The sequence below is a fragment of the Geotrypetes seraphini genome, chromosome 2, assembly GCF_902459505.1.
Source record: "Geotrypetes seraphini chromosome 2, aGeoSer1.1, whole genome shotgun sequence".
NCBI classification, from domain to species: domain Eukaryota; kingdom Metazoa; phylum Chordata; class Amphibia; order Gymnophiona; family Dermophiidae; genus Geotrypetes; species Geotrypetes seraphini.
The window spans coordinates 463,084,467-463,109,508 of NC_047085.1; the positions used below are offsets into that span (position 1 = coordinate 463,084,467).

A 25,042-nucleotide genomic window follows, 5' to 3' on the forward strand; every position below is an offset into this window, starting at 1 on the left:
AACGGTCCTTCGGGGTGGGGGTGAATCGGACGTCGGGGGGGGGGCATCAAGCTTTCAGGGTGGGGACAGGACTTCAAGGGGGAGAGGAGAGTCGGGGTGGCCAGAGGAGAGTCGGGGCGGGCGAAAGGAGAGTCGGGCAGCATGCGCGGTATACGGGTGTGCGCGGTATATAAAAATTTCTGTACATAAATTTGTGTTTTTCGCGTGCTATACCCGTGTGCCCGTTTTACACGGGTGCGCGTTATCTACGTGAAAATACGGTAACTATGCTGTAGTGCCAGCTAACAGTACCACACTTTAGTAAATATAGACTTAAATATCTAAGCTGAGAAATAGTGCACAGATTTAATTACTTATCTGAACTTTATGTTTAAGGTTTCTTTCACCAGCCTCATCTTACCATGTCCTCTTCCTATTCCATCTCAATAGGCCATTGAGTATCAAGTGACTGTCTGACAAGCAGCTACCATGATTCAAAGATCATACTCTCCAGTTGGAGTCATGTATGCCCTCAACATTCAGGCTAACAGTTAAGAGCTGTCCAGTAACATTCCATGCTCATTTGTGCCATCTCAGTCCTTCTCAGCTATGCAACTTTTATCTTGTCTCTCCCACCACCCCCTAGCAGATTATAAAAGGAAAACCTAGCTTCATGCTAACTTTCCTAGGCAGCCCATTCTTTGTTCCCAACCCACAGCCATGTATAGGTTATGAATACCCCTATTTATAGTTTTAAATTGCAGATTGTAAATAATATCCTTTAAAGAGTCAGGATCTTCAGATCTGATTAGGAATTGTTTTTCCTTCTACTGTATATGGCAGCTGCCTTATAAGGAAAACTTCTTTTAAAGGAAGTTTATAGTTTTCCAAGAAACATTGCATCTGGCAAAGAGCATTTGAAGATCAGCTCCTCAGCAGCGAAGAGAAGCATTCTTTTGTAAGGGAGCAGAGATCATATTTCTAGTTGGGGGCTTGCCAGTAGTCTTGGGAATCTGGATGACCAGTTTAGTAAGCCCCTCCCCCTCTTCAAACTTCAAACTCAAGATTTCAAATGAGGTATTAGGATTTTATGTATTTATTTAAACAGAATTCTTTAATCACTGCCTACTATTGTAATCTTAGTGATTTACAAGCTTGGGATACCCTGGAACATAGAAGTAGTTCAAAAGTAGAGAACACTGAACAGACATTTGTCTTCTAGTTCAGTGTTTCTCAAATTTTTAAAGCCAAGTACCCGCTAAGTCTAATAAACATCAACCGAGTACCCCCACCCAAGCTCCGCCCAGACCTGACCAAGCTCCATCCCAGACCCCATCCCCATAATAATAGTACTAATTGTAATGCAATTTCTTTCTTTAATTTTTCATATAAACACAATATAATCTTTTTAATACAAAATGGTAACCACATAATTAAAAAAAACACAAAGCACACTGTAAGCAGAGAAAATGTTAATTATCATTTATATTGTTGGGGTTTTTTCAAAGAGGTCAAGGCAGATACCTTTAAAATATGCAATGTCACCTCAGTAACAACTATGCCCCCTTGCTCCCTCCCTTCTTTGTCCCATGTTCATGCCCCCTCCTTTCCTTCTGTGTCCCCTGTTTGTGCCCCCCTCCCTACCTTCCAGCCTTTGTCCCAAATCCATGCCCTCCCATGTCCCAGTGTGCTTCTTCCCCCCCTTTCTTTCTCCCTTTGTCCCATGATCATGTTCCCTCTCTCCCTTACTTGCTCGCTCTAGGGCTGCACTCACTCCCTTCAGGGCTGACCAGCTGGGCTGCTTCTTCCTGCCTTCAGCCGCACAGGGAAGGAGGCAGCGGCTGTTACACACTGCACAATGCTGGCTCACAAGCCTTCCCTCTGACGTCAGCTCTGACATTGGAAAGAAGGCTTCCAGGTCAGCCACATGCAGCAGCATACAAGAGTCACTGCCCACATTCCTGTGCAGCTGAAGGCAGAAAGGAGTACCGTAGCCCAGCTGGACAGTCCTGAAAGAGGTAACTGGGATCCCCCGCTGACCCAGAAGGCTTCCCTTCGACATCAGCTCTGCCATCAGAGGGGAAGCCTTCTGGGTTGGCTTCAGCAGAGGGGGGAATGCAGGAAGGAGGGCATAGGATCCCCAGTGGTGGCAGAGGGGGGCGGGCAGGAAGGAGGGCATGGAATCCCCAATATGGCCATTAAGGAGAAAGGGGGAGGGAGACACACGCAGTGTGCTGCGTACCCCCAACAAGCAGGTCACGTGCTGCATGTTGAAAAACTCTTCTTTAGTTTACCTTGTTACATTGTATTTCCTACTTATTACATTGCATTAGAAACAAAATATTAGGTTTTATTTTTAAACAAAATGTATTGAAATAAATAAGTTAAATATATTACATTATGTTCTGATAGAAATATGTCCAAAATTTAAAAGAGAAGGGGATTGGGACTTGTACACCGCATTTTTATAATTTTAAAACTATACTCAAAGTGGTTTATATACAGGTACTTCAAGTATTTTCCCTATCTGTCCCAATGAGCTCATAATCTATCTAATGTACCTGGGGCAGTGGATGATTAAGTGACTTGCCCGGGTCCCAAGTAGCAGCATAAGGTTTGAACCCATAACCTCAGGGTGCTGAGGACATAGCTGTAACCACTACGCCACACTCTCCTCTGATCTCTACTAAACCCCACCCTCGTGCTTCCAAATAACCACAGTTTCTGAGAGACGGTCTGTGTGGGGTAGCAGGTTGGTTCCCGGTGCCGGCATGATTGGAATCAGCAAATGATTATTCCAGTTATCTCTGCTGTGTTGATTTGACTGTGAGAGCCTGATGTCCTAAACTTACTGTTAAAATCCTGTGGGTCGTTGTAGTTCCGGTAAATTTTCTGATTTTAAAAAGTTGGCAATGCTGCAAAAACTTAGCATGCAAATGAGCTCTGCAGAGATCCTTGGAAATTCCATCAGATCAGTCTTTGGAGAAAGTGACTAACCACTTGCGCAGAATAATCCATGGAAAGAGGCATAAATGTGCACATGTGCCTGGAAATGCTATATTGTAGGCATTCCTGAGCATCACTCATAGGCGTGCCTTATTCTAGTGCATCATGGGTGCATGCCCTAAGTGTCCATCGATACCATAGGCCAGGGGTGTCGAATGTCGGTCCTTGAGGGCCACAATCCAGTCGGGTTTTCAGGATTTCCCCAATGAATATGCATGAGATCTATTAGCATACAATGAAAGCAGTGCATGCAAATAGACCTCATGTATATTCATTGGGGAAATCCTGAAAACCCGACTGGACTGCGGCCCTCGAGGACCGACATTGGACACCCCTGCCATAGGCGGAGGGAAGGAGTGGAGAACTACCAGCAAACCATGTAAATGAAAATACTTTTTTCTACACTACTTCTATGGGACATATATGCTGCCACTCACATACACAAAAAATTTTTTTCTCCTACTGAGGTAGGAAACAAACAACAAGCAAAACATATGGTGGAGAAAAAGGCCTCACAAATAGTCAAGGGTCTCATCAAACAGCAAAAGGCTGCCCAGTGAGTGAGCCTTTAGTTCATCATAAGCCAGAAAAAACTCCACCACCACAAATCATAATTGTTGTTTCCTCCAACAACAGGAGTGGGAAAATTGGAAATATTCAAAGTAGAAAGAATTATCACTCTTTAGATATGTCAACGCAGCACGGGAAGGCAAAAACTGAATAAAATTGCAGTCCAAATATAACAGTCCTTAAAGTGTAGAATAATGGATCACCTCATCCCAGAATGCACTGGGAGATGGGCCTAAGATTCCGGTTGGCCCAGGTGCATCACACACGCGTACAAGAGAACAGGAGATCACTTAGTGAACCAGGAGCGCCCCTCCCCCCAACCTACAACTGAAACTCCTTGAGGCTCACAACACAACCAGTACATACATCTGTTAATGCTTAAAAGTGTACACTGAAATAGCAACATGAGTAACAACTGAAACAAAAGGCATGCTAAGCCACAGGCCCAGCAACTACTACAACACCACTTCAGTGCAAACATAAGAACCAATGTGCATTCTGAAAATAGTGATTCACGTCGTGTTCTCAGGCAGCCCTGGTAATGTGTTTACAGTACACCTCCTGTATTGACTAAAAGACTTTCCATCTGGTGTTCAAACAAATCTTTGGACCACTAGATAGAGAAACGTAAATCAAATTTTGCGCTCATATAAAATATTGCTGAGAAGTGTAAAACATCTGCGCCACTCTGAAAGAGCTGGTGAATAATCCTGAAATACTCACTAATTCCCCGTCATATTTTAGAGTCTCTCTTCTGCTTATATAGACGCAACAATTCTTCCTTATAAGCATAATGATGAATTCTCTCAATGATTACTTGAGGACAAGGTTCCCCATCTCACTTGCTTCCCAAGCAGTGCACGTGCTCAAAATAAAAAGGCCCCTTATTTAAGAAGAAAGGATGTTCCGTCAAGATCCAACTGTCCAGAATATGAGGCAACTGTTTCTCAGGAATTATTTCAGGTAAGTCTACAAAACTCACATTGCGCCACGAGCAGTTTTCAAGATCATCTAATTTCACGGCCTTTATTTTGGACCTGCAAGGTGTTCAGTTATGTGCAAGTGGTTGATTGTGCGGTTGAGTCTTCTATGGAAAAATGTGCTGCTGTATCTCAGTAGTCCAGTGCAAGGACTCCACATTAGAAATCTGCTCTGAAAACCACATAAGATGTAGCTCCATTGCCCTCGTCACAGCCTCAGTAAGCTACTCTAATTGAAGGGCAGAGAATCGGCACGGCGGTCAATGTGCTCACCTCCTCCATCTTGTCATCTCTGCAGCGAGGTTTATCTTTATCTTTTTAGATTATTTACTTTAGTTGTCATTCTGTCTCGGGACTGCTTAACAAACTTGTCCATGTACTAAGCATGCAGTTTATTCACAGCCAGATCAGCAATTTAAAAACAAAAAAATGAAATATGAGAGCAGTGGTCCCCTAGAGCAGTGATTCCCAACCCTGTCCTGGAGGAACACCAGGCCAATCGGGTTTTCAGGCTAGCCCTAATGAATATGCATGAGAGAGATTTGCATATGATGGAAGTGATAGGCATGCAAATTTGCTTCATGCATATTCATTAGGGCTAGCCTGAAAACCCAATTGGCCTGGTGTTCCTCCAGGACAGGGTTGGGAACCACTGCCCTAGAGCACCTCAGCTACACTTCTGAGCTGCTCAAAGCATCACATGATCTCTCCTTCTTCTAAAAATTTTAGAAAACATCACTTGATCAAAATATCTACTAAACAGGAGTCCAATTATCTCAAAGACTGTGTTGCTGACAGTTTTGAGATGTTCTCTTGCTCTGTGTGACTGACTAGGACCACAGTTATGCGATAGAATAATTGCTTTTCATCTGTTTGCCACCTCAGACTGATTTAATTAGGTCTGACAGTGACAAGAGAGAGTGAAAGCAGAAGCAGTCCCTGCATGCTGCTTTGCTGTGTGAAAGTGTGTACTTTATATTGTTTGGGAGGAGAAAGGAAATTATTAATGGCAGGCAATCAACACTCCTTCAGCATTGTGCTTGCTTTGCAAAATGAATAATCAGCTACCAAGTGAAAACAAAGGCCTAGCCACACTAAGTCAATATAATTCAGAAATTATTGAGATCAGATTAATGTGCAGTCTTATCATTTACATAAGTCAGCTGCATTTATCTCAGGAATCCAGATCATAAGAATGCCTAGGAAATGGTGCTAAAATAGTAGTATTATCTTGGTAAAGCTTAAACAAAATAGTATAATATAATAGAAATGTTTGCGAATGCAAAACAGGCAACTCATTTGTTGCCTGGACTATCTAGATGTAAGATACCTGTTTATAATATGTAAACCACAGAATGGCAATACAAGCAGTCCCTGGGTTAAGAATGGGTTCTGGTTTTTAAACCGTTTTAAAGTTGAATTTGTATGTAACTCGGATCCTAGTATTCTTCCCACCTTCTCCACTTCCTTGAGGCCCCTCTTGCATCCCTTTCCACCACCACATCCAACATTACTTCCTCTCCTCTCTCTTTCCCATGCATTTCTACCTCACTCCTCTCCCACCACCATGCCCAACAATTCTCCTCTTTCTTCATCCCTGTGTGTACCATCTCTTTCCCTTCTCACTCAGACACCCAATTTTCTCTTTTGAGGCACAGGTCCTTTTTAAATTTGGGTGTTTTTGTTTTAAGGCTCTCTTTGGTTTGGCCCCAAAATATTTATCCTCTCATTTCAAGTTTTATGCTCATAATGAATTCATGTTTATGTATCCTAATCTAATCTAAACCTTAAGTTTATATACCGCATCATCTCCATGAGAATGGAGCTCGACACGGTTTACAAGAACTTAAAATAGTGGGTAGAGGAGAAGAAAAAGGATTACATGAACTTATGTGTAGAAGGGGGGAGAGAAAGGGGGGAAGGATAGAGCTACAATTTGCTGAAAAGCCAGGTTTTCAGTTTTTTGCAGAATAACTGAAGGGAGCTCAGGTTCCGCAGCGGGGTGGTGAGGTCGTTCCAAAGACCTGTGATTTTGAAGAGAAGGGATTTTCCCAGTTTGCCTGAATAGTGCCGTGTGGAGAGGGAAGGCTAGTTTAAGCCTTTGGGCAGTTCTGGAAGAGTCGGGACTGGAGGAGTTGAAAGACAGTGGGATAAGAGGAGGCAGGATTCCGTTAATGATCTTGAAAGCCAGGCAGGAACATTTGAAATGGATTCTGGAGATTATTGGGAGCCAATGAAGTTTGGCAAGGAGTGGGGAGGCATGGTCAGACTTGCGTTTTGAGAAGATCAGTTTGGCTGCAGTATTCTGGATTAGCTGGAGTCTTAGAATACTTTTTTTTGGATAGATTTAAGTAGATGGCGTTGCAGTAATCTAGTTTGGAGAGGATGATGGATTGGACAAGGATGGCAAAGTGTTGTTGGCTGAAGTAGGATCTAGCTTTCCTCAGCATGTGAAGGCTGAAAAAGCATGATTTTGCCAAGGAGTTGAGGTGGTCATTGAGGGAGAGAGAGGAATAGATAGTGATACCAAGGACCTTGCATGAGAACTCAAGCTGTAGTGTATCGCCTGTGGGTAGTGTGAAAAGTGTGGGCAGGTGTTCGAATTTTGGGCCGAGCCAGAGTAGTTTTGTTTTAGATTCGTTTAGTTTCATCTGTACCGAGAGGGACCAGGCACGGAGTCTCATTATGCAAGCTGTAATGTTTTCGTGGAGGTTGGTGAGGTTCTGGTCAGTCTCAAGGAGGACAAGGATGTCATCTGCATAAGTGTAGATGGGATCCAGATTGTTTCCAGAGGGGATAGTTGAAAGAGTTTCAGGGAGGACATGTAGATGTTATAGAGAATAGGGGAAAGGGGTGATCCTTGAGGGACACCGCAAGATGGAGTCCAAGGAGTGGACATGGTGCCATTTGTGTTGACGGTGTAGGAACGGGAGCGTAAGAAGTTTGAGAACCACATTAGGACGGTGGAGTCGATTCCAATCTCGGAAAGTTGGTAAAGTAGTATGTCGTGATGGACGACATCAAAAGCAGCGGAAAGATCGAATTGTAGTAGGACAGCGAATTTGTTACGTGAGTGTAGTTGTTGTACCTTTGAAATTAGGGAAACTAGGAGGGATTCAGTGCTAAAGCAGGGTCTGAAGCCATGTTGGTAGGGGTGAAGAATGGAGAATCTCTCGAGATAGGAGGAGAGCTGGGTAGCAACTATGGTTTCTAGAAGTTTGGTAAGTAGAGGGATATTTGCTATGGGATGGTAGTTTGATGGTAGGGAGGGGTCGAGATCAGCTTTTTTCAGAATAGGTGACAAGGCAATGTGGCCCATTTTTGTGGAGAACAAGCCTGATAGTAGAACAGAGTTAATGAGTCTCGTAAGGGAGGAGATGGCCTGTGCAGGAATGTTTTCATAAAGGTGGGATGGGAAAGGATCTAAGATGCATTTGCAGGATTTCAGTCTGAGGCAGAGTTTAGAGATCTGGGGTTCAGATATGGGTTCAAATGTCGTCCAGGATCTATCCGCTGGGATAGGGTTTGAGTCATTGGGAGGAAGAGAATTGTAAGAGACTGCTGAGGGGAAAGAGCTCCTTATGGTGGAAATCTTTTCATTGAAAAATTTGGCTAAGTCGTTTGCGGAAGGAGGGGAGAGGGGAGAGGTGGAGTCATTTTTTGAGGTTAAGTTTCGCCAGATGTAGAACAGAGTACTATTTTGATTTTTTGATCTGGTGATTTTATCTCCATAGAAATTCTTTCTTGCTTTTTTTAGTATTGTGTTATAGCACTTGATGTTGTCTCGCCCGGATTGTTTGTCTGAGGGGGATTTCGATTTTTTTCCATTTCCGTTCCAGGGCTCGACAATTCTGTTTTAGTTCCCTGTGATATGGAAGGTATCCTACTATTAAGTCGTGTCATTTCAAGAGATTTCTTAGCAAAACAATTGCCTTTCAATTAGGCAAACAGAATTCGTGGTTGAATCCTTTGATTTTTCAAAATCATTTGCAGATTGCTTTTAGAAAGGTTTTAAAAACACATTTGTTTGATAAATTTATTACATAATCATTTTTTATTGTTTCAATTGTACTACCTTTTTAATACTACTTTGTATGATCTTATTGTTTTAATGCTAATGTATACGGTAATCTTAATTTATGTAAACATCACTGATTGTCCAGTTTTTCTTTTCTGTGAACCGCCCAGATCCTCTTCGGGTGGGCGGTATACAAGAATAAAAGTTATGTTATGTTTCTGTTCCCTCCCTTACCTCAGCATCACTTTCCCTCATTCCCTCCATTTTTCCATCCTATGGCTCTTGCTCCCCTCCCTCCCTCCAGTCTGTGTCCCAAGTTCATGCCCTCTCCCTCCTTCCTTCCATCATTTGTCCAAAGTTTGTTCTCCCTCCCGAGTCCCAACACACCCCTCTCCCTCCCATGTCCCACTGCACCCCCTCTCTCCCTCCTCCATTCTGTGCCCCAAGTATGTACCTCCCTCTTGCAGGTGTTTACCTTCTGGCTGGATCCCTCCTTCCAGCTGCATTTGTTTCTCTGCACAAAGCTCCGACATCAGAGGGAAGGCTTCCGGCTCAGCTGTGGGACGCACATAGGAGCTGCTGCCTGCCGCTTGGTGCAGAGAAACGACTGTGGCTGGAAGGAAGATGGAGCCAGCCAGAAGGTAAACACCTGCCAGAGGGAGGCACGTACTTGGAGCACAGAATGGAGGGAGGGAGGGAGAGGGGTGAGTTGGGACTCAGGAAGGAGAGGGGCGCATTGGAACTCGGGAGGGAGGGAGAGGGGCACATTGGGACACGTAAGTCAGATGTTTATAAAACGGGGACTGCCTGTATATCAAAACCCTTCCCCCCTTCTGTCCTCCTTTCTCTAAATAAGGGATGGACAACCGTGGTTGGGCTTTAAAGATTTACACAGTGAATATGCATGAGATTGATTTGCATGCACTGCTTCCATTGTATTTAATAGATTTCATGCATATTCATTGTGGAAATCTTGAAAAAACTTGACTGGATTGTGGTCCTCAAAGACCACGATTGCCACCCCTGAAAATACTCATAATGTGACTAATAGAAAAATATTATTAAGGCATAAGGAGACAAACTGTCTTGCTGAATGTTTGTGGTAAGAAAAGGGTAAAACTCTACATCCACAGTGTAATTGCTAGTGGACTAAAATGAGGTAGGATAGATACACACACATCTCCTTTAGATACGTGAAAGGGAAAAAACCCACAAAAGAGGCGGTGGGACCCCTGGACGACCAGGGAAGAAAAGGGTACATCAAAGAGGATAAACAAATTGCAGACAAACTAAATTCCTTCTTTGCGTCCGTCTTTACGGAGGAGGATACCGCAAAAATACCAGAAGCAGTGAAAGTGTTTAGTGGAGTAATAGAAGACAGCCTCACCACAGTTGAAGTGGAGTTGGACCAGATATACTACCAGATCGACAAACTTAAAAGTGACAAATCCCCTGGACCGGATGGAATTCACCCGAGAGTTTTAAAGGAATTGAAGGTTGAAATTGGAGAGCTATTGCAAAAACTTGCCAATCTGACAATCAGAACTGGACAGATACCAGAAGACTGGAAGATAGCGAACGTCACGCCAATTTTCAAAAAAGGATCGAGAGGGGAACTGGGAAACTACAGACCTGTGAGCTTTACGTCTGTCCCTGGAAAGATGGTTGAAGCACTGATCAAGGATAGCATAGTCCGGCACCTAGATACACACGACTTGATGAAACCCAGTCAACATGGGTTCAGGAAAGGGAAATCATGTTTAACAAATTTACTTCAATTTTTTGAGACCGTGAACAATCAAATTGATAGTGGAATGCCGGTGGACATAATATATTTGGACTTCCAGAAGGCGTTCGACAAAGTTCCACATGAAAGACTTCTCAGGAAACTACAAAGCCATGGAATAGAGGGAGATATACACAGGTGGATAGGCAAATGGCTGGAAAACAGAAAGCAGAGAGTGGGCATAAATGGGAAGTTCTCAGACTGGGAGAAAGTGACTAGTGGTGTGCCCCAGGGCTCGGTTCTTGGGCCGATCCTATTTAATATTTACATCAATGACCTGGAAGAAGGAGTATCCAGTGAGATCATTAAGTTTGCAGACGACACAAAGCTATGCCGGGCAATCAGATCGCAGGAGGATAGCGAGGAACTCCAGAGCGACTTGTATCAGTTAGAGAAATGGGCAGAGCAATGGCAGATGAAGTTCAACGTGGAGAAATGCAAAGTAATGCATTTAGGTAGTAAGAATAAGGAACACGAGTATAGAATGTCAGGCGCAACTCTGGGTAAGAGCGAACAAGAAAAGGACCTGGGTGTACTGATAGATAGGACCCTGAAGTCGTCGGCACAATGCGCGGCAGCGGCAAAGAAAGCAAACAGAATGTTAGGCATGATAAAGAAAGGAATCACGAGTAGAATATGAGGAATACTCATATTCCAAGAAAACTTGGAATATGAGGAACGACTCAAGAAACTGGGACTGTTCTCCCTTGTGAAGAGGAGGCTGCGAGGGGACATGATCGAGACGTTCAAAATGCTGAAAGGCATCGATAAAATAGAGCAGGAAAATAAATTATTTACATTGTCCAATGCGACACGGACAAGAGGACATGGTTTGAAGCTAAGGGGGGACAAGTCCAGGACAAATGCCAGGAAGTTCTGCTTTACACAGCGAGTGGTAGACGCCTGGAATGCTCTCCCAAAGGAGGTTATTAAGGAATCCACTGTGCTAGGATTCAAAGGCAAATTAGATGCACATCTCCTTACGAGAGGCATAGAGGGATATGGGTGACTAAAACTACATCAGGTGTATACCTGACTGGGCCTCCGCGTGTGCGGATCGCCGGACTCGATGGACCATGGGTCTGATCCGGAGATGGCAGTTCTTATGTTCTCCTGTCCAGGTTGCCATTTTTCCTCTCTAAGTGTGTGTTGTTTTCTCTCTCCATTTCTTTCTTGTTCCCCTCTGTGGCATTCCCTCATAACTATATATTGTAGTTGGTTAGCTTCAGAGAAGACCAGAAGCTCATCAGGTATAGCCTTCTCCTGATTTTCAGCAGGACTGTCAATGGAGCTCTGTGCATTTTCAGTTCCAACATTACGTGATGGTGTGGCCCACTAGGAATAGCACTCATTTATATGACTTCTGTGTAAAAAGGTACTCTTCCATTCCATTCTGTTACCCCTAATGGTGATTGATCAGTATAAAGTGGGTTAAACACTAACTGCTTACATACATAGGTCATACTTTGCTTAATACTACTAAATGTTTGTCATTGTCCACCTTATAAAATATGAATATTTTATAATCTTTCCTTAAATAGGTTTAGACTTGAAAAGAGGATTTTACCTTTTTGCAGGGCGAAATATTAAGAGCTGCATGGGGACTCCATCCATCTTTTTCACATTTACCTTGTGTGCATTGTTGGCCTCACCAGTATGAATATAGGGCACGTTTTACAAGGCCGCGGTACCAATTCTCCCATAGCAAGTGCATTGAAGCCCATTCACTTCCTATGCTTAGGCTTCAGTACATTTGCCACAGGAGAATCACTACCACAGCTTTTTTAAAGGGGCCCATAGTTTGTTAAATTAGAACATAAGAATAGCCTTACTGGGTCAGACCAATGGTCCGTCAAGCCCAGTAGCCCATTCTTACAGTGGCCAATCCAGGTTCCTAGTACCTGGCCAAAACCCAAGGAATAGCAATATTTCATGCTACCGATCCAGGGCAAGCAGTGGCTTTCCCCCATGTCTTTCTCAATAACAGACTATGGACTTTTCCTCCAGGAACTTGTCCAAATCTTTCTTAAAACCAGCTACGCTATCCACTCTTACCACATCCTCTGGAAACACCCATTTATAATTGTGTTCTTGGGAACTCTAAATCAACCTCCCAGAATAACTGTTGACAGTACCGAAGGTATTTCATAAATAATTCTTAAAACTGATTTACTAATTGAAATATCTGTTTACTCTATAATAACATAGTAAATAATGGCAGAAAAAAATGACCCGTATTATATTGTAATTGGTCTCATGTATTCTGTAGACCAAAGCTACCAGCCTGAGCACCCGTACAACTGTGCAAGTTCCTTCACCGTGTTCAGTGGTAATGTGCACTGAGTTTAGAGTAGTTTTAAAAATTTGATTCCTAAATTACTAAGATTTAAAAAGAGACAGCATGACCCCAAAATGGTCTTTTGGAAGAGCCCAACATATGTGAGAATTTCAATAAGATTCGTATTATTTTTGTCTATTTCTTGAAAAAAGAAAGCTTTTGTGAGTTCTCTAGTTGAATATGTGTTTTCTGTTTCTCTGCTACCTTAGTGAAGTTTACTTTGTGGATAGCATAGCTGGTTGTAAGAAAGGTTTGGACAATTTCCTGGAGGAAATGGAAGAAAAATAGGGACTTGTAACCACTTGTAGCAAGCAGGAAAGCAGTTATGAAGTTAAGTAAGGAAAAGTGAATGGAGGGATAAGGGCTTGGGTCAGAGGGAGGAAGACTTCAGGGATTGGCTCAGGGTGAGAAGCGCCATGAAGACTTAGGGCCTGTGTTACAAAGCTGAGCTAGCGGCTGCAGTGTGGTAACGGCCCCGAAGCCCATAGAGATTTAAAGGGCTTCAGGGCTGTTGCCGCGCGGCAGTCGCTAGCGTGGCTTTGTAAAACAGGTCCTTAGAGACTGTGAACTCTTGTGGACTGGAAGATACAGTAAAGACTACAGAATGGGGGAAATAGAGTACTCAGAGATCAACAGAATTTGGAAAAATAAATAGTCAACCCAAAAGTAGAAAAATAATCATTTTGTGTTTATTAATTGAAATATACGAGCTTAAGCAGAAGGAAATTTATTTGTGCTACATTTTTTCTGTGTTGCATTGTATGAAGAGTCTGGGTTCTTGGGGTCTTCCAGTACAGATTTTGTCTGCATTCTTTTTTTCTAATTTGTGGTTAATTATGCTATATTTGACAAGGGTCTGAGGTAAGAGCTTGTTAGTAAGTGTACAGTAGTTTCTGCATGTCTGAAATGGTGGGCCACGTGAGATTCCAGAATGTTACTTTATTTTTTAAAATTCCCTTCATAAGTATGCACTAGAATAGATGACCTGTATGTCACTTATGCAAGAGTCTTTCAACATTATGAGCATCTGTGTGCGTAAGGATACAACCACCCAGACTGGCATCATTCGTTGATGTGATTGGTCCTTGAAAACTTAACGGCAAGTAATTTTAGTTGCATTTTTTATGCAGTAGTTATCTAACTTGAGTAGCAAAGCAATCAAGGCTTTGTTACCATTTGGACCGTCTTATCTTTGTGAACTTGGATTTTCAGCTCTGACAGAAATTAAAGAGGAAAAAAGGAGAACGAATTCAGATGATGGATGATGAAATACATGTTTGCGTGTTGACTATTGAGCTGCGTTTTGAGTTAATTTGCACACAAAAACAAGCACATCCATTGCACTGATTAGCAATTCTATATACTATTTACTTTAGTTTCACCGTTGTGACAATTACCCATACATAGCTTAAATAACTCTTAAATTTTTGTTGGTTTTGCAGTTTTATAATTTCAATTATAATGTGTCGCAAAAAACATTTGCTCTGTTTAGTGTGCCAGAGCTAAACAAAAAGTTTGAGAGACATTGGAATAGAGATTTGTAGCAGTCTGGCTGTTTTCCTCAATAGTAGCTATATTGGTGTTCTAGGGCCTAGTATGATGTGTGCAGTGCTATCTTTTTATAGGTAGAAGTATAGCTTTGTGAGCCCTGGAATTGGGGTTTTGGTATGGCAGATTTACTACATTGGTTCCGAGACCTTCTTTGTAGGGTTTTCAGTAATTGTTCTGGTTTTGATTCAAGGTCTGTTTGTGTTCTTTTTAAATATCTAATTTTCATGCTCTCCTTTTTCATTTAAAATAAATCTGTCAGTATAAAAGCAGATTGCCTTCCTTTTTAACACAATGCAAAATTTCAAAAGTTAATTAAAAGCCATTTGTCAGTTGAAACCTATGATGATGGTGTTGAACCACAGTGGTTCAAGCTCTATTAATAAGTACCCAGGACCATTGAAATATCTTGTATGTGTGTTTTTTGGTTAGGTATTAAAAAAACATCAGATAATATAAAATGCAGCTGCAAGGATATTCTTAGAAAGCAGAAGGTGGGAGAGGGCCCTTACATTTTTACAAAGATTATAATTCTGATCAAGGAAAGTTGTTTATTTAAATTGCTTGTATTGACTTAAGTTGGGATGGGTTGTCATGTGCAACAACATAAGAAACAAACATATCCAATGTTGTTTAGTATTGTTACCAAATGAAAATGGGTTAAAGTCATTGCAGGAAAAGTGGATAAAGTGTATGGAGCTATTAGGGGACTATATTGAAAAATAAAACAACATTTTTTGAAAACTTTTTTCAAAAGGTAGATAAATTATTGAATGCTCCTCGTATCTTGAAACAAACATTTTCTAGCTGTTTATCCCTATTTTTAAAGTGCTTCATTCCAAAAGCCATTATATTTTAAAATTAGGGTAAAAGTTATGTATCAAGCTGACATTTGAGATCATTGCTGTAGAATCCCCTGGAGATCCCTGCAATAGATAGGTTCCAAAATCAGTTGGGGAACTAAGGTTTTTAGAGCTGTTGGTCTAGAATATTTGAATAAACTGCCTCTGGAGTTCAGAAGAATGCATAATTTGATGTTATTTAGAAAAGGATTAAAGACGTTTCTCTTTCCCTTGCATGAAGGATGAGTTGTGGTATGAGTATGTTGCATTTTATTCCATTGGAGAATATTTGTTTCAGGGGGGGCAGTGTTCAAACTTGGACTAGAATATTGTAAGGGGTTCTGCTCTTTCTTTGTCATATGTCTTTTGCTCTGCTATCTTATTATAATTTTATCAAACTACTTTGAATGGTCTAGTTCCACGAAAATGGTATACTCATAGTAAATTTGTAAAAACAAATGAGAGAGTGGAGAGGGAGGAGGGTGCGGTGTGAAGATACAAATACACTTGTACCTGCTGGGGGAGTTGGGTGTTGAACTAGTGTTAGATCCTTACATTTACAGGAGAGGAGACAAAACGTCAGCATGCACAAAGTAGTGTGGTATGACCGCATTAAGCTTCCAAGAAGAGGAGGCCAGGTCCAAATAACCTGTATCTTCTGACATCTTTCTTGTTACTGTGACTCACTTTGTGTCAAGGGAAGCATTTGTGGTAAGAAACAAGCAAAAACAAAAACCCCCACATGTTTGGTCAAAAGTCTCAGGATTGGCTGTTAGCATGAAAATCCAAACTCTGTGTGGTACAGCTTGTTTCATCTGTAGTACAACTGGGAAATATCACCTGAACAGGAAAACAGAGGTCCACTTCTTAGTGGGAGTGTGATTAAAACAAAAGAATTAGTTTCCATCATGAGTTGACAAACAAGGTAATACTGTATCTTTCTATAGGACAGCACATGAATTAGCTTTTGAGAGCAAATCTCTCTTTGGTGCCAATTGCAGAAGCCCTGAAAATAGAACATTACAGTAGTCTAATCATGGCACCATCGACGCATGTGGGACTGTCATCATATTTGATTGTGATAGATGGAACCTTAGGCAGTAGATCTCTTCAGCTGATGGGGCTTGGGTACTCCCACGCTAGCAAAGATAAGACTCAACCTGTAGCAGTGGTGAGCAGTGGGGAAGAACAGCTGAGAGGAAATATGTGGCCATGAAAAGATTACTAGACGCTAAGGGTCTGTGAACCGAGAAACTTTGGGGTCCTCTGGATGCACAGTTCTCTAGTAAAGCTCAGCAAGTTATTAGAATACTTCCAGAGAGGTAACACGATTGTCACTGACATATATCAAGCCCTGCATTATAGAGAGAATAGCTTTCTCTTTTTGTGGTGGTATGGTTACCTCTGTAGAGCAGTTTTTACTTGGTTAAGTTATGAGGCATGTGTACTCAAACATGAAATTACAAATGTATTAATAATTCTGTTGTTCCTGAAGATTGGAGGGTGGCCAGTGTAATGTAAGCTTTTGAAAAAGGTTCGAGGGCAGTCTGGGAAACTACAGACTAGTGAGCAAGATATCAGTACTTGGCAAAATGGTAGAAACTAATAGAAAGAGTAAAATTAGACATTCTTCAGTGGGACAGAATCAACATGGATTTAATCAAGAGAAGTCTTGCTTCACCAATGTACTGCTTTTTTAAGGCATGAATAAAGATGATTCAGATGACATGCGAGTAGTGTATCTAGATTTTTAGAGAGCATTTAACAGTGTTCTTCATGATACGTAGATTCCTGGGGAAATTAAAAGCTGTGGAATAGAAGGCCCTGTTGTGGATTGAGAACTGGTTAAAAGATAAAAAAGACTTGGATTAAATGTCCAATTCTCTTCAATAGAGGATTGTGAATAGTGTTGTGTCACAGAGATTTGTACTGAGATCGGTGCTTTTTAACACATTTATAAATGTTCTAGAAATGGGAACAATCATTGAAGCAATCAGATTTGCAGACGACACAAATTTTTTTCAAAGTTGTTAAATTGCAGGTAGATTTGAGAAATTGCAGGAGGACTTTGGTAGACTAGCATCCAAATAGCAGATGAAATTTAATGTGGGCAAATACAAAATGAGGCACATTGGGAAGAATAACCCAAATTATAGTTAAATGATGTTAGAAGTCATTGCCCAGGGAAAACAATCCTAGGTGTCATTGTGGACAATACATTGAAATCTGCTCAGTGTGTGGTATGGCTAAAAAAAGCAAACAATGTAAAGATTTAATACAAAAGGAATTGAAAATAAATTTTAAAAAATTGTAATGCCTCTGTTTTGCCCCATGGTGCAGTTGCTCCCCGAGTATTACATGCAGTTCTGATTGCCACATCTCAAAAAAGATATTGTGGATTTAGAAAAGGATGACCAAAATGGCTCGAGGGATGGAGTGACTCTTCCAAAGACCAGAGGACATGCTGTGAAGTTACTTAGTACATTTAAAACAAACCAGAGAAAGCTTTTGCATGGCTAAGTTTTGGAATTTGCTGCCAGAAGATGGGGTAAAAATAGTTATTGTAGATGGGATTTAAAAAATTTGGACTAATTCCTAGCGGAAAGGTCCATACAGTGTTGTTAAGGCAGACTGCTGCTTATCCCTGGGGGTAAGAATTTTGCTACTTTTTGTGATATTATCCATGGGGGTAAGAATTTTGCTACTTTTTTGTGATATTATCCCTGGGGGTAAGAATTTTGCTACTTTTTGTGATATTATCCATGGGGGTAAGAATTTTGCTACTTTTTTGTGATATTATCCCTGGGGGTAAGAATTTTGCTACTTTTTGTGATATTATCCCTGGGGGTAAGAATTTTGCTACTTTTTTGTGGCCTGGACCGGGCAATGTTGGGAACAAGATAGAGAGATGGACCTTAGGTCTCACTCAATATGGCAGTTATGTTCTTATATTTCTATAGGTTCATAACCTCATTTACATTAGGATTTTATGGGGAGGGAGGGATAAGATTTATCTGTATTTGAACATATTATAGGCTATCACAATATTTTTTTATATTTTCAATGTGACCTAGTAGTTAGTGTACAAGTTGGATATGAGTCTTAATGTTAAGTCATTTAGGCTAGGTCCCCAACTCTGACATGTGAGAGCTGTAAACAGGTTTGTTTTCTGGGTACCCATATTCATTAGGAGCACTTGGTTGGTTTCTCTGAAAAACAGACCTGTTTGTGGCCCTTCACGTGGAAGTTATACATAATGAAAGAGGTGGAGCTGAAGGGGATCAAGATCAAACATCAATTTTTGATTTGAGAACTGCTGCAATCAAAAGTTGAAGAAGCAGAATTTATTTATTTTATTTTTATTTATTCCATTCTCTATACCATTCTCCCAGGGGAGCTCAGAATGGTTTACATTAATTTTATTCAGGTACTCAAACGTTTTTCCCTATCTGTCCTGGCAGGCTCACAATCTATTTAATGTACCTGGGGCCATGGGGGGATTACGTGACTTGCCTAGGGTCACAAGGAGCAGTGTGGATTTGAACCCACAATCTCAGGGCGCTGAGGCTGTACCTTTAACCTTGAAAAGTGTGGGGGAGAATGCCAACTGAGCCTGCTTTCATCAGCACCAGACTTCAGAACACCTGGGAAATAGCTGTGTGCTTGACATCTGCACACGCCTACCCTCTTTAAATCCACTGCAAAGTCAAGTAGCAGTGGCGTAGTGAGGGAAGCTTGTGCCGGGGCAGAGGCGTCCGACATAACCACACCATGCGCCCCCCCCCCCCTTCCATGTGTTCTTCCCCCTTCCCCCAGCATCAAACCTACATGGAGAGGTGATAGAGAAAGAAAGAGCAGATTAAATTTGTTGGAGCTTTCTAAGTGATTGTTCCCTTAAAGTGATTAGATTCTTATATCGAGGATTCACTAATTACATTCATAATGTTACAGTCTGTTCCTTTCCTTGTTCCACAGAATTGTTAGAATTGTGTTAAATGTAGATTTTTTAACAATCTGCCTTTCACCATTCAGAGTGACCTGATATATGAGTGTGTGCGCTTAATGTTTACAAATCATTTACTGGTTGTTCTCTTTCCATTTTGCAGCTCTTGGAAATTAACTGGACAGGACTGACCAATCTACTTGATATCCCTGGATTGAAGTAAGCATCAAATATCATAAAATGGCTTTTTTAAATACAAAAACAGCAGCTTCAGTATTTACCCAGCTAAGTTAACTTTATATTTCTTATTTTAACATTTATCTGTCAGGGACCACTGCTCAGGCAATGGGCCTGATGGGCCGCCGCGGGAGCAGACCGCTGGGCGAGATGGACCTCTGGTCTGCCTCAGCGGAGGCAACTTCTTATGTTCTTATGCTCTCAATCTGCTTGAATCAATTTGTCATAGCGAGGTGTTTTGTTATTCTGTAAAGGGCAGGTGAATCAGATTTTAGGATACTTGGTCATTTTCTAAGAGCATATGCTTAGATAAGCTATCATATGTTATCTATTATAGGGCTCATAGCATAAAATGAGCCCTGCGATAGCATTTGTTAACACTATCAGCAAATTACATGCTTAGTAAGCTAGAGTTCTTTCCTTTCCCTTCTTGGAATATTACCATATAAACTCAAATTTAAACTAACCCAAATATAAACCAAGGTAACCTTTTTTCTCCCAAAAAGGAAAAAAAAAGGTTGACTCTAATTTAAACTGTAGGGTTTATATTTAAGTGCCCTGCCTTGCAACCAGCCCTCCCTTTCTCCTTTCTACCCAGCCTCTGATGCCCACTATAGGCCTGCCTGAAGCCCTGGTGGTCCAGCGGTGAGCCGAGACAGGAGCGATCCTTCCTGCATCCTGTCACAGCTGACTAAACCACTCCGCCTCCCTGACTCCTGTAGACTTTACCTTTAAATCCCTGGGGGTCTAGCGGTAAAGCGGGGCAGGAATGATCTTCCTACACTCTTGTCCTGTGAGAGCCATGATCAAAAATGCCTGCCATGCGTTCCTGCTGCAGTCTGCAGTCATAGTATTTTTGGAAAGAGTAAGCAACTGATTAACACCTACCCATTTCCACTTACTCAATATTTTATAGACTTCTATCATATCTCTCCTGAGTTGTCTGTTCTCCAAGCTGAAGAACCCTAGCCACTTTAGCTTTTCCTCATAGGGAAGTCGGCCCATCCCCTTTATCAATTTTGTTGCTCTTCTCTGTACATTTTCTAATTTTGCTATATCCTTTTTAGAGATACGGTGACTAGAATTGCACACAGTATTCAAGGTGCAGCCACACCGTGGAGCGATATAAAGGCATTATAACCGTTTTCCATTCCTTTCCTGATAATTCCTAACATAGAAACATGATGGCAGAAACATAAAGACTAAATGGCCCATCTAGTCTGCCCATCTGCAGTAACCATTATCTCTTCCTATTTGCTTTCTTAGCTGCTGCTGCACATTGAGTTAAGGGTTTCAATTTATCATCAATTATGACACCTTGATTCTTTTTTTGGGTGGTGATGCCTAATGTGGGACCTTGTATCACATAACTATAATTTGGGTTTCTCTTTCCCTCATGCATTACTTTGACTTGCTCAAATTAAACGTCCTCTTCCAATTTTTCACATCAGCAAATTTAATGATTTCATTAGTTATTCCCATCTATAGATCATTGATAAATACTTGTATGTTAAAAAGTAGCGGTCCCAGCTACTAAGGAACCCTGCTATCTCTCCATTTCCATTGAGAATATTGACCATCTAACCCTACTCTCTCTTTTCTATCTTTTAACCAGTTCTTGATCCATAATAGGACATTACCTCCTATGCCATGACATTCTGATTTCCTCAGAAGTCTTTCATAAAGTACTTTGTCAAATGCATTTTGAAAATCCAGATACACCCTCAACCAGCTCACCCACATATTTATTCTCCCTTTCGAAGAAATGTAGATTGGTGAGGCAGGATATCCCTTTACAAAATTCTTATTGGCTTTGTCTTATTAATCCATGCTTATGAATATGCTTTGTAATTTTGTTCTCTATAATAGTCTCTACTATTTTGCCCATCACTTATAGAACCCTTTTTAAAAATAGACATTAATTAGCCACCCTCCAGTCTCCCAGTACCATGCTGGATTTTAAAGATAAATTACTAATAATATCTCTGCAAGTTCATTTTTCAATTCTGTCTAATGACTTGAGTTGTACCAGCTTGGATCTGATGAGGCCAGCATATAGCTTATGGTTCTCAGACAGGCCTTTCTTATACATCTCTGACAGAGACCCTGTCTCTGGAGATAAAGTAAACAGTTCACTCTTTTCTGAACATTCTGATTTGGGAAACTCCAGGAATATCCATTTTACGTAATTAATGTTTCAAATCTGGGAACTCTGGCTCCATGATGGCTAAAGTTATCTTGCCTCAATATTTAGTCTGGGGTTAAGAAGTTTCCGAAGTTGGGGTTTGCATCAGCTAAGTGGTTCACAAACAGCTTCTTGCTAAGGAGTAAATTCAGGCTACAGTTTCACTTTACTTTAAGGCACAGTCTGATGAATAAGTTGCAGGAGATTGAGCTAAGCTCTGTATTACAGCTATATAGGCAGGGGTCTAACATCTACAGTCCCGTTGCTTATCCTTGAATCTAATAAGGCAATTGTGGCTGCATTTTTAAAAAGTTCACATGTTTGATTCATGGCATTCTTCTTAAAAGGGCTGAAATTACTGGGCATTGATGATGGAGTGTTAAGATGGTTTACTTTTTACCTGTCAGAAAACAGGTGTGTTGTGGTACAGATAGGTTACATTGGTTTGGAATATTTCACGGGAGTTCTGGGGGATTTGGTAGTTTTATTGATACTATTTAACTCCTGCCTTTGTGTGATAGAATTGATGACTTGGGCTCTGTTTTCTGGTATAAGTGCACAGTATATTAGTATTTCTTTTGTGTAAGGATGATGTGCATGAAACATTAGAAAAATTTGGAAAATTGTCTTGATCCTATCTGTGGTAAGTGAGCTTTGTTATTTAGTGCTTCAACTTAATGACAAGCTTTTTAAAAATCGTTCAGAAGGCCTTTTTTTAAACTGAGGATTTTGCATAGCCCACATCACTACTTTCCTTACAGGACATCTTTCAAACTGAGTTACATCAAACAGTCTTAGAACTTTTAGACTGTGGGGAAAGGGGACTTTGATATACTGCCTCTGTGATTACAGTCAGAGGGTTAGATTCCTGCCCGATCGTGACCGATCTGTGTCCGATCCGGGCAGGTCCGATAGATTCAGAAACCAGCAATATTCTAATGGGGGCAATCAGAGGAACACCCCCATCTGCCAACATGGATCGCAAGTGTGCAATCCAGACGCATGCGCAGACCATCTGCTTTCCCTGTTCTTGTTCGTTTCTGCTCCGTTTGGTTTTTTTTTTGGGGGGGGGGGGCCGACTCTCTTGAAGGGCAATCCCCGGTGGCAGCAGCCTCTTAAACTCACTGGCCCTGACTCTCCTGCTCTCTGCTGCCTTCTCTGCAGTGCGAGACCGCAGGTTTAAAGCGCTTTAAACATGCGGGCTTGCACTCCGGGGAAGGAGGCACAGAGCAGGAGAGTCGGGGCAGCAGAGATCAGTCTGGGCGGCAGAGAGCAGGGGGAGTTTGGATTCGGCGCAGAGAGCAGGGTGGCAAGTCGGGGCAGAAAGCAGGGCGGCAAGAGGAGAGTCGGGGCAGGGAGGCGGGGCTGAGAGGCAGGAGAAGGGCAGAGAGCAGGGCGGCAAGAAGAGTAAAGGCAGCGAGATCGGGGCAGCAATGGAGCTGGAAAGTCGGAAAGGACATTTGCGACCGGTCCCTAGCAGTCGCTTCTTGAGTTGATCGGACAGCCCAGTCTTTTCGCAAAATTTCTTTTGTGAATCGCGTCCCTGACTACTTTGCATGCCGTTCCCCTCATTTGCATGTGCGGATCGGAATCAGATCGGCAGAGAGGTAAGAGGTAATTGAATCGGACCGGAGTAAAATTGGGTTGTAAAGGGGTCGCAAACTGATCGGTACACGATCGGTTTGTTTTGTAAATCTAGCCCAGAGTGATTTACATATAATATGCAGGTATTTATTTTGTACCTGGGGCAAAGGAGGATTGAGTGACTTTTCCAGAGTCAGAAAGGAACTGCAATGGGAATCGAATTCCGGTTCTGAGGCTCCTAAACTAACCATTAGGTTACTCCTCCTCAACTTCCATCCTTTTCACCCAGGACCCTTGAGTGGCAGGGCTTATGACTAGAAGTAAAGTAAAATATCACATCGCACCATCTTTGATTGCATTGCACTGCACTAATTAAACATAACTGTAATGTGTAAATTTAGGATATTACTAATAGTGTTTTTATGCACAGATAATGGGGGATTTTCTTCCTTTGATTGTCCCAGTTCACCAGTGCTGTTCTTGTTAGAGGTCCCATAGGTGTGGGTAGATAAGAACGCAGACATGCTTACACATTCTTGTTAAATTATTGGCCCACAACTATGACGCCAGCGACCACAAGGTCTTCACTTAGTGAGAGACCTGATAGATTTTCACAGAGTGTTAAAAACTTTGTCATAAACAATGTTTAAGACTGATCTTTAAATAAGAGGTTGTACTGCCTTAAATTGTATCCAGTAAAACTGTTGGCATTTTAATGTAATCTGCTTTTAAATGCTCATAATTGTAGATGTTTGTTTATTGTAAACTGCCCAGAATTTTATATAGGGCACATTATCAGATTACAAGGTTAGGTTCCTTTTCTTGTATAAGTCCAATGTGGTGGAATGACCTTCCAAGCTTATTATGGATGTTTTCTGTTCAGAGTACTTTTGAAAAGTTATTCAAGACACATCTGTTTGTGCAAGCATTCTGTTTTTGATGGAGATTATTAAAATTCTGATGAAGAGGGATGATTTTATGGTATTTCATGGTATTATGTTATTATATGTGTTTTGTTATTGGATTATTTAATTAATTTATTTATATACTGCCTATCAATGGACGTTGTCTGAGCCAGTGTTTCTCAGCCAGTCAGGTTTTCAGGATATCCATAATGAATATGCATGAAAGAAATTTGCATATAATGGAAGCAGAGTATGCAAATCAAGTTTATGCATATTCATTGTGGATATCCTGAAAACCTGACTGGCATGGGGGGACTCTAGGACCGAGTTGAGAAACACTGGTCTAAGCGGTTTGCATATAGGTATTCAAGCATTATATGTTTGTATGTATTGTAATCAGCATACCTATATGGGGCATATAAATTTTAAAATAAAATCTCATATTCAAAAACAGTCATGTGTGTGCCACCTCTTTTAATCTTATCTTCATCTTTTCTTAAGGAATGTGATTTACTTTGGCAGCTAGATTTTTCTAATGCTGGACTAGGTTATTCTCTGTAGTGAGCGCTCACACACTTAAGTACATTTATTTCTGTTTCAACCAAGCTGTAAGCAATGTACAAAAAGTATATAGAGTTGATGGAAACTACTAAAGCGGCTATTCTAAAAAATGTTTGCAAAATACAGTACTTAAAATTACCAGAATTCTGGCATATTCTTCCCATGGTCTCATGAGACGTATCTAGTAGAAAATGACACTGGGACAAATTTTTCCCTGTCCCCGCGTGAACTCATTTTGCTGTCCCGTCCCCTTGAGTTCTTTTCCTGTCCTTGCCTCATTTCTGTAAACTCTGTCCTCATCTGCACAAGCCTCAAACACTTTAAAATCATAAGTGTGTGGTTAAAGTGGAGCTTACAGGAATTGGACAGGGACAACACCAAAACTCACAGGGACTGGATGGGGAAATTGAGTTTCTGTGGGGACAGGGCCAAATTTGTCCCCATGTCATTCTCCAGTGTCTAGTAAACTTTCCGGGGGGGGGGGGGGGGGTCATAGTTCTTGTCAAACCTTAGTTCATTGTTAGGCCTGGCAAATTGGCCAGTATTTCCATCACCTTCAC

The 25,042-nt window shown here is 41.4% G+C and overlaps 1 protein-coding gene across 2 annotated transcripts in view; it reads left to right on the forward strand.

Annotated features, from left to right (window-relative positions):
- The window catches only part of ESYT2 (extended synaptotagmin 2), a 235,104-nt gene that overhangs the window by 93,294 nt on the left and 116,768 nt on the right, over window positions 1-25,042 (forward strand). For both annotated transcript variants that reach the window (XM_033931591.1, XM_033931592.1), the window contains exon 7: window positions 19,174-19,229. In XM_033931591.1, coding sequence (XP_033787482.1) covers window positions 19,174-19,229 — 56 coding nt within the window. The remainder of the gene's footprint in view (window positions 1-19,173; window positions 19,230-25,042) is intronic.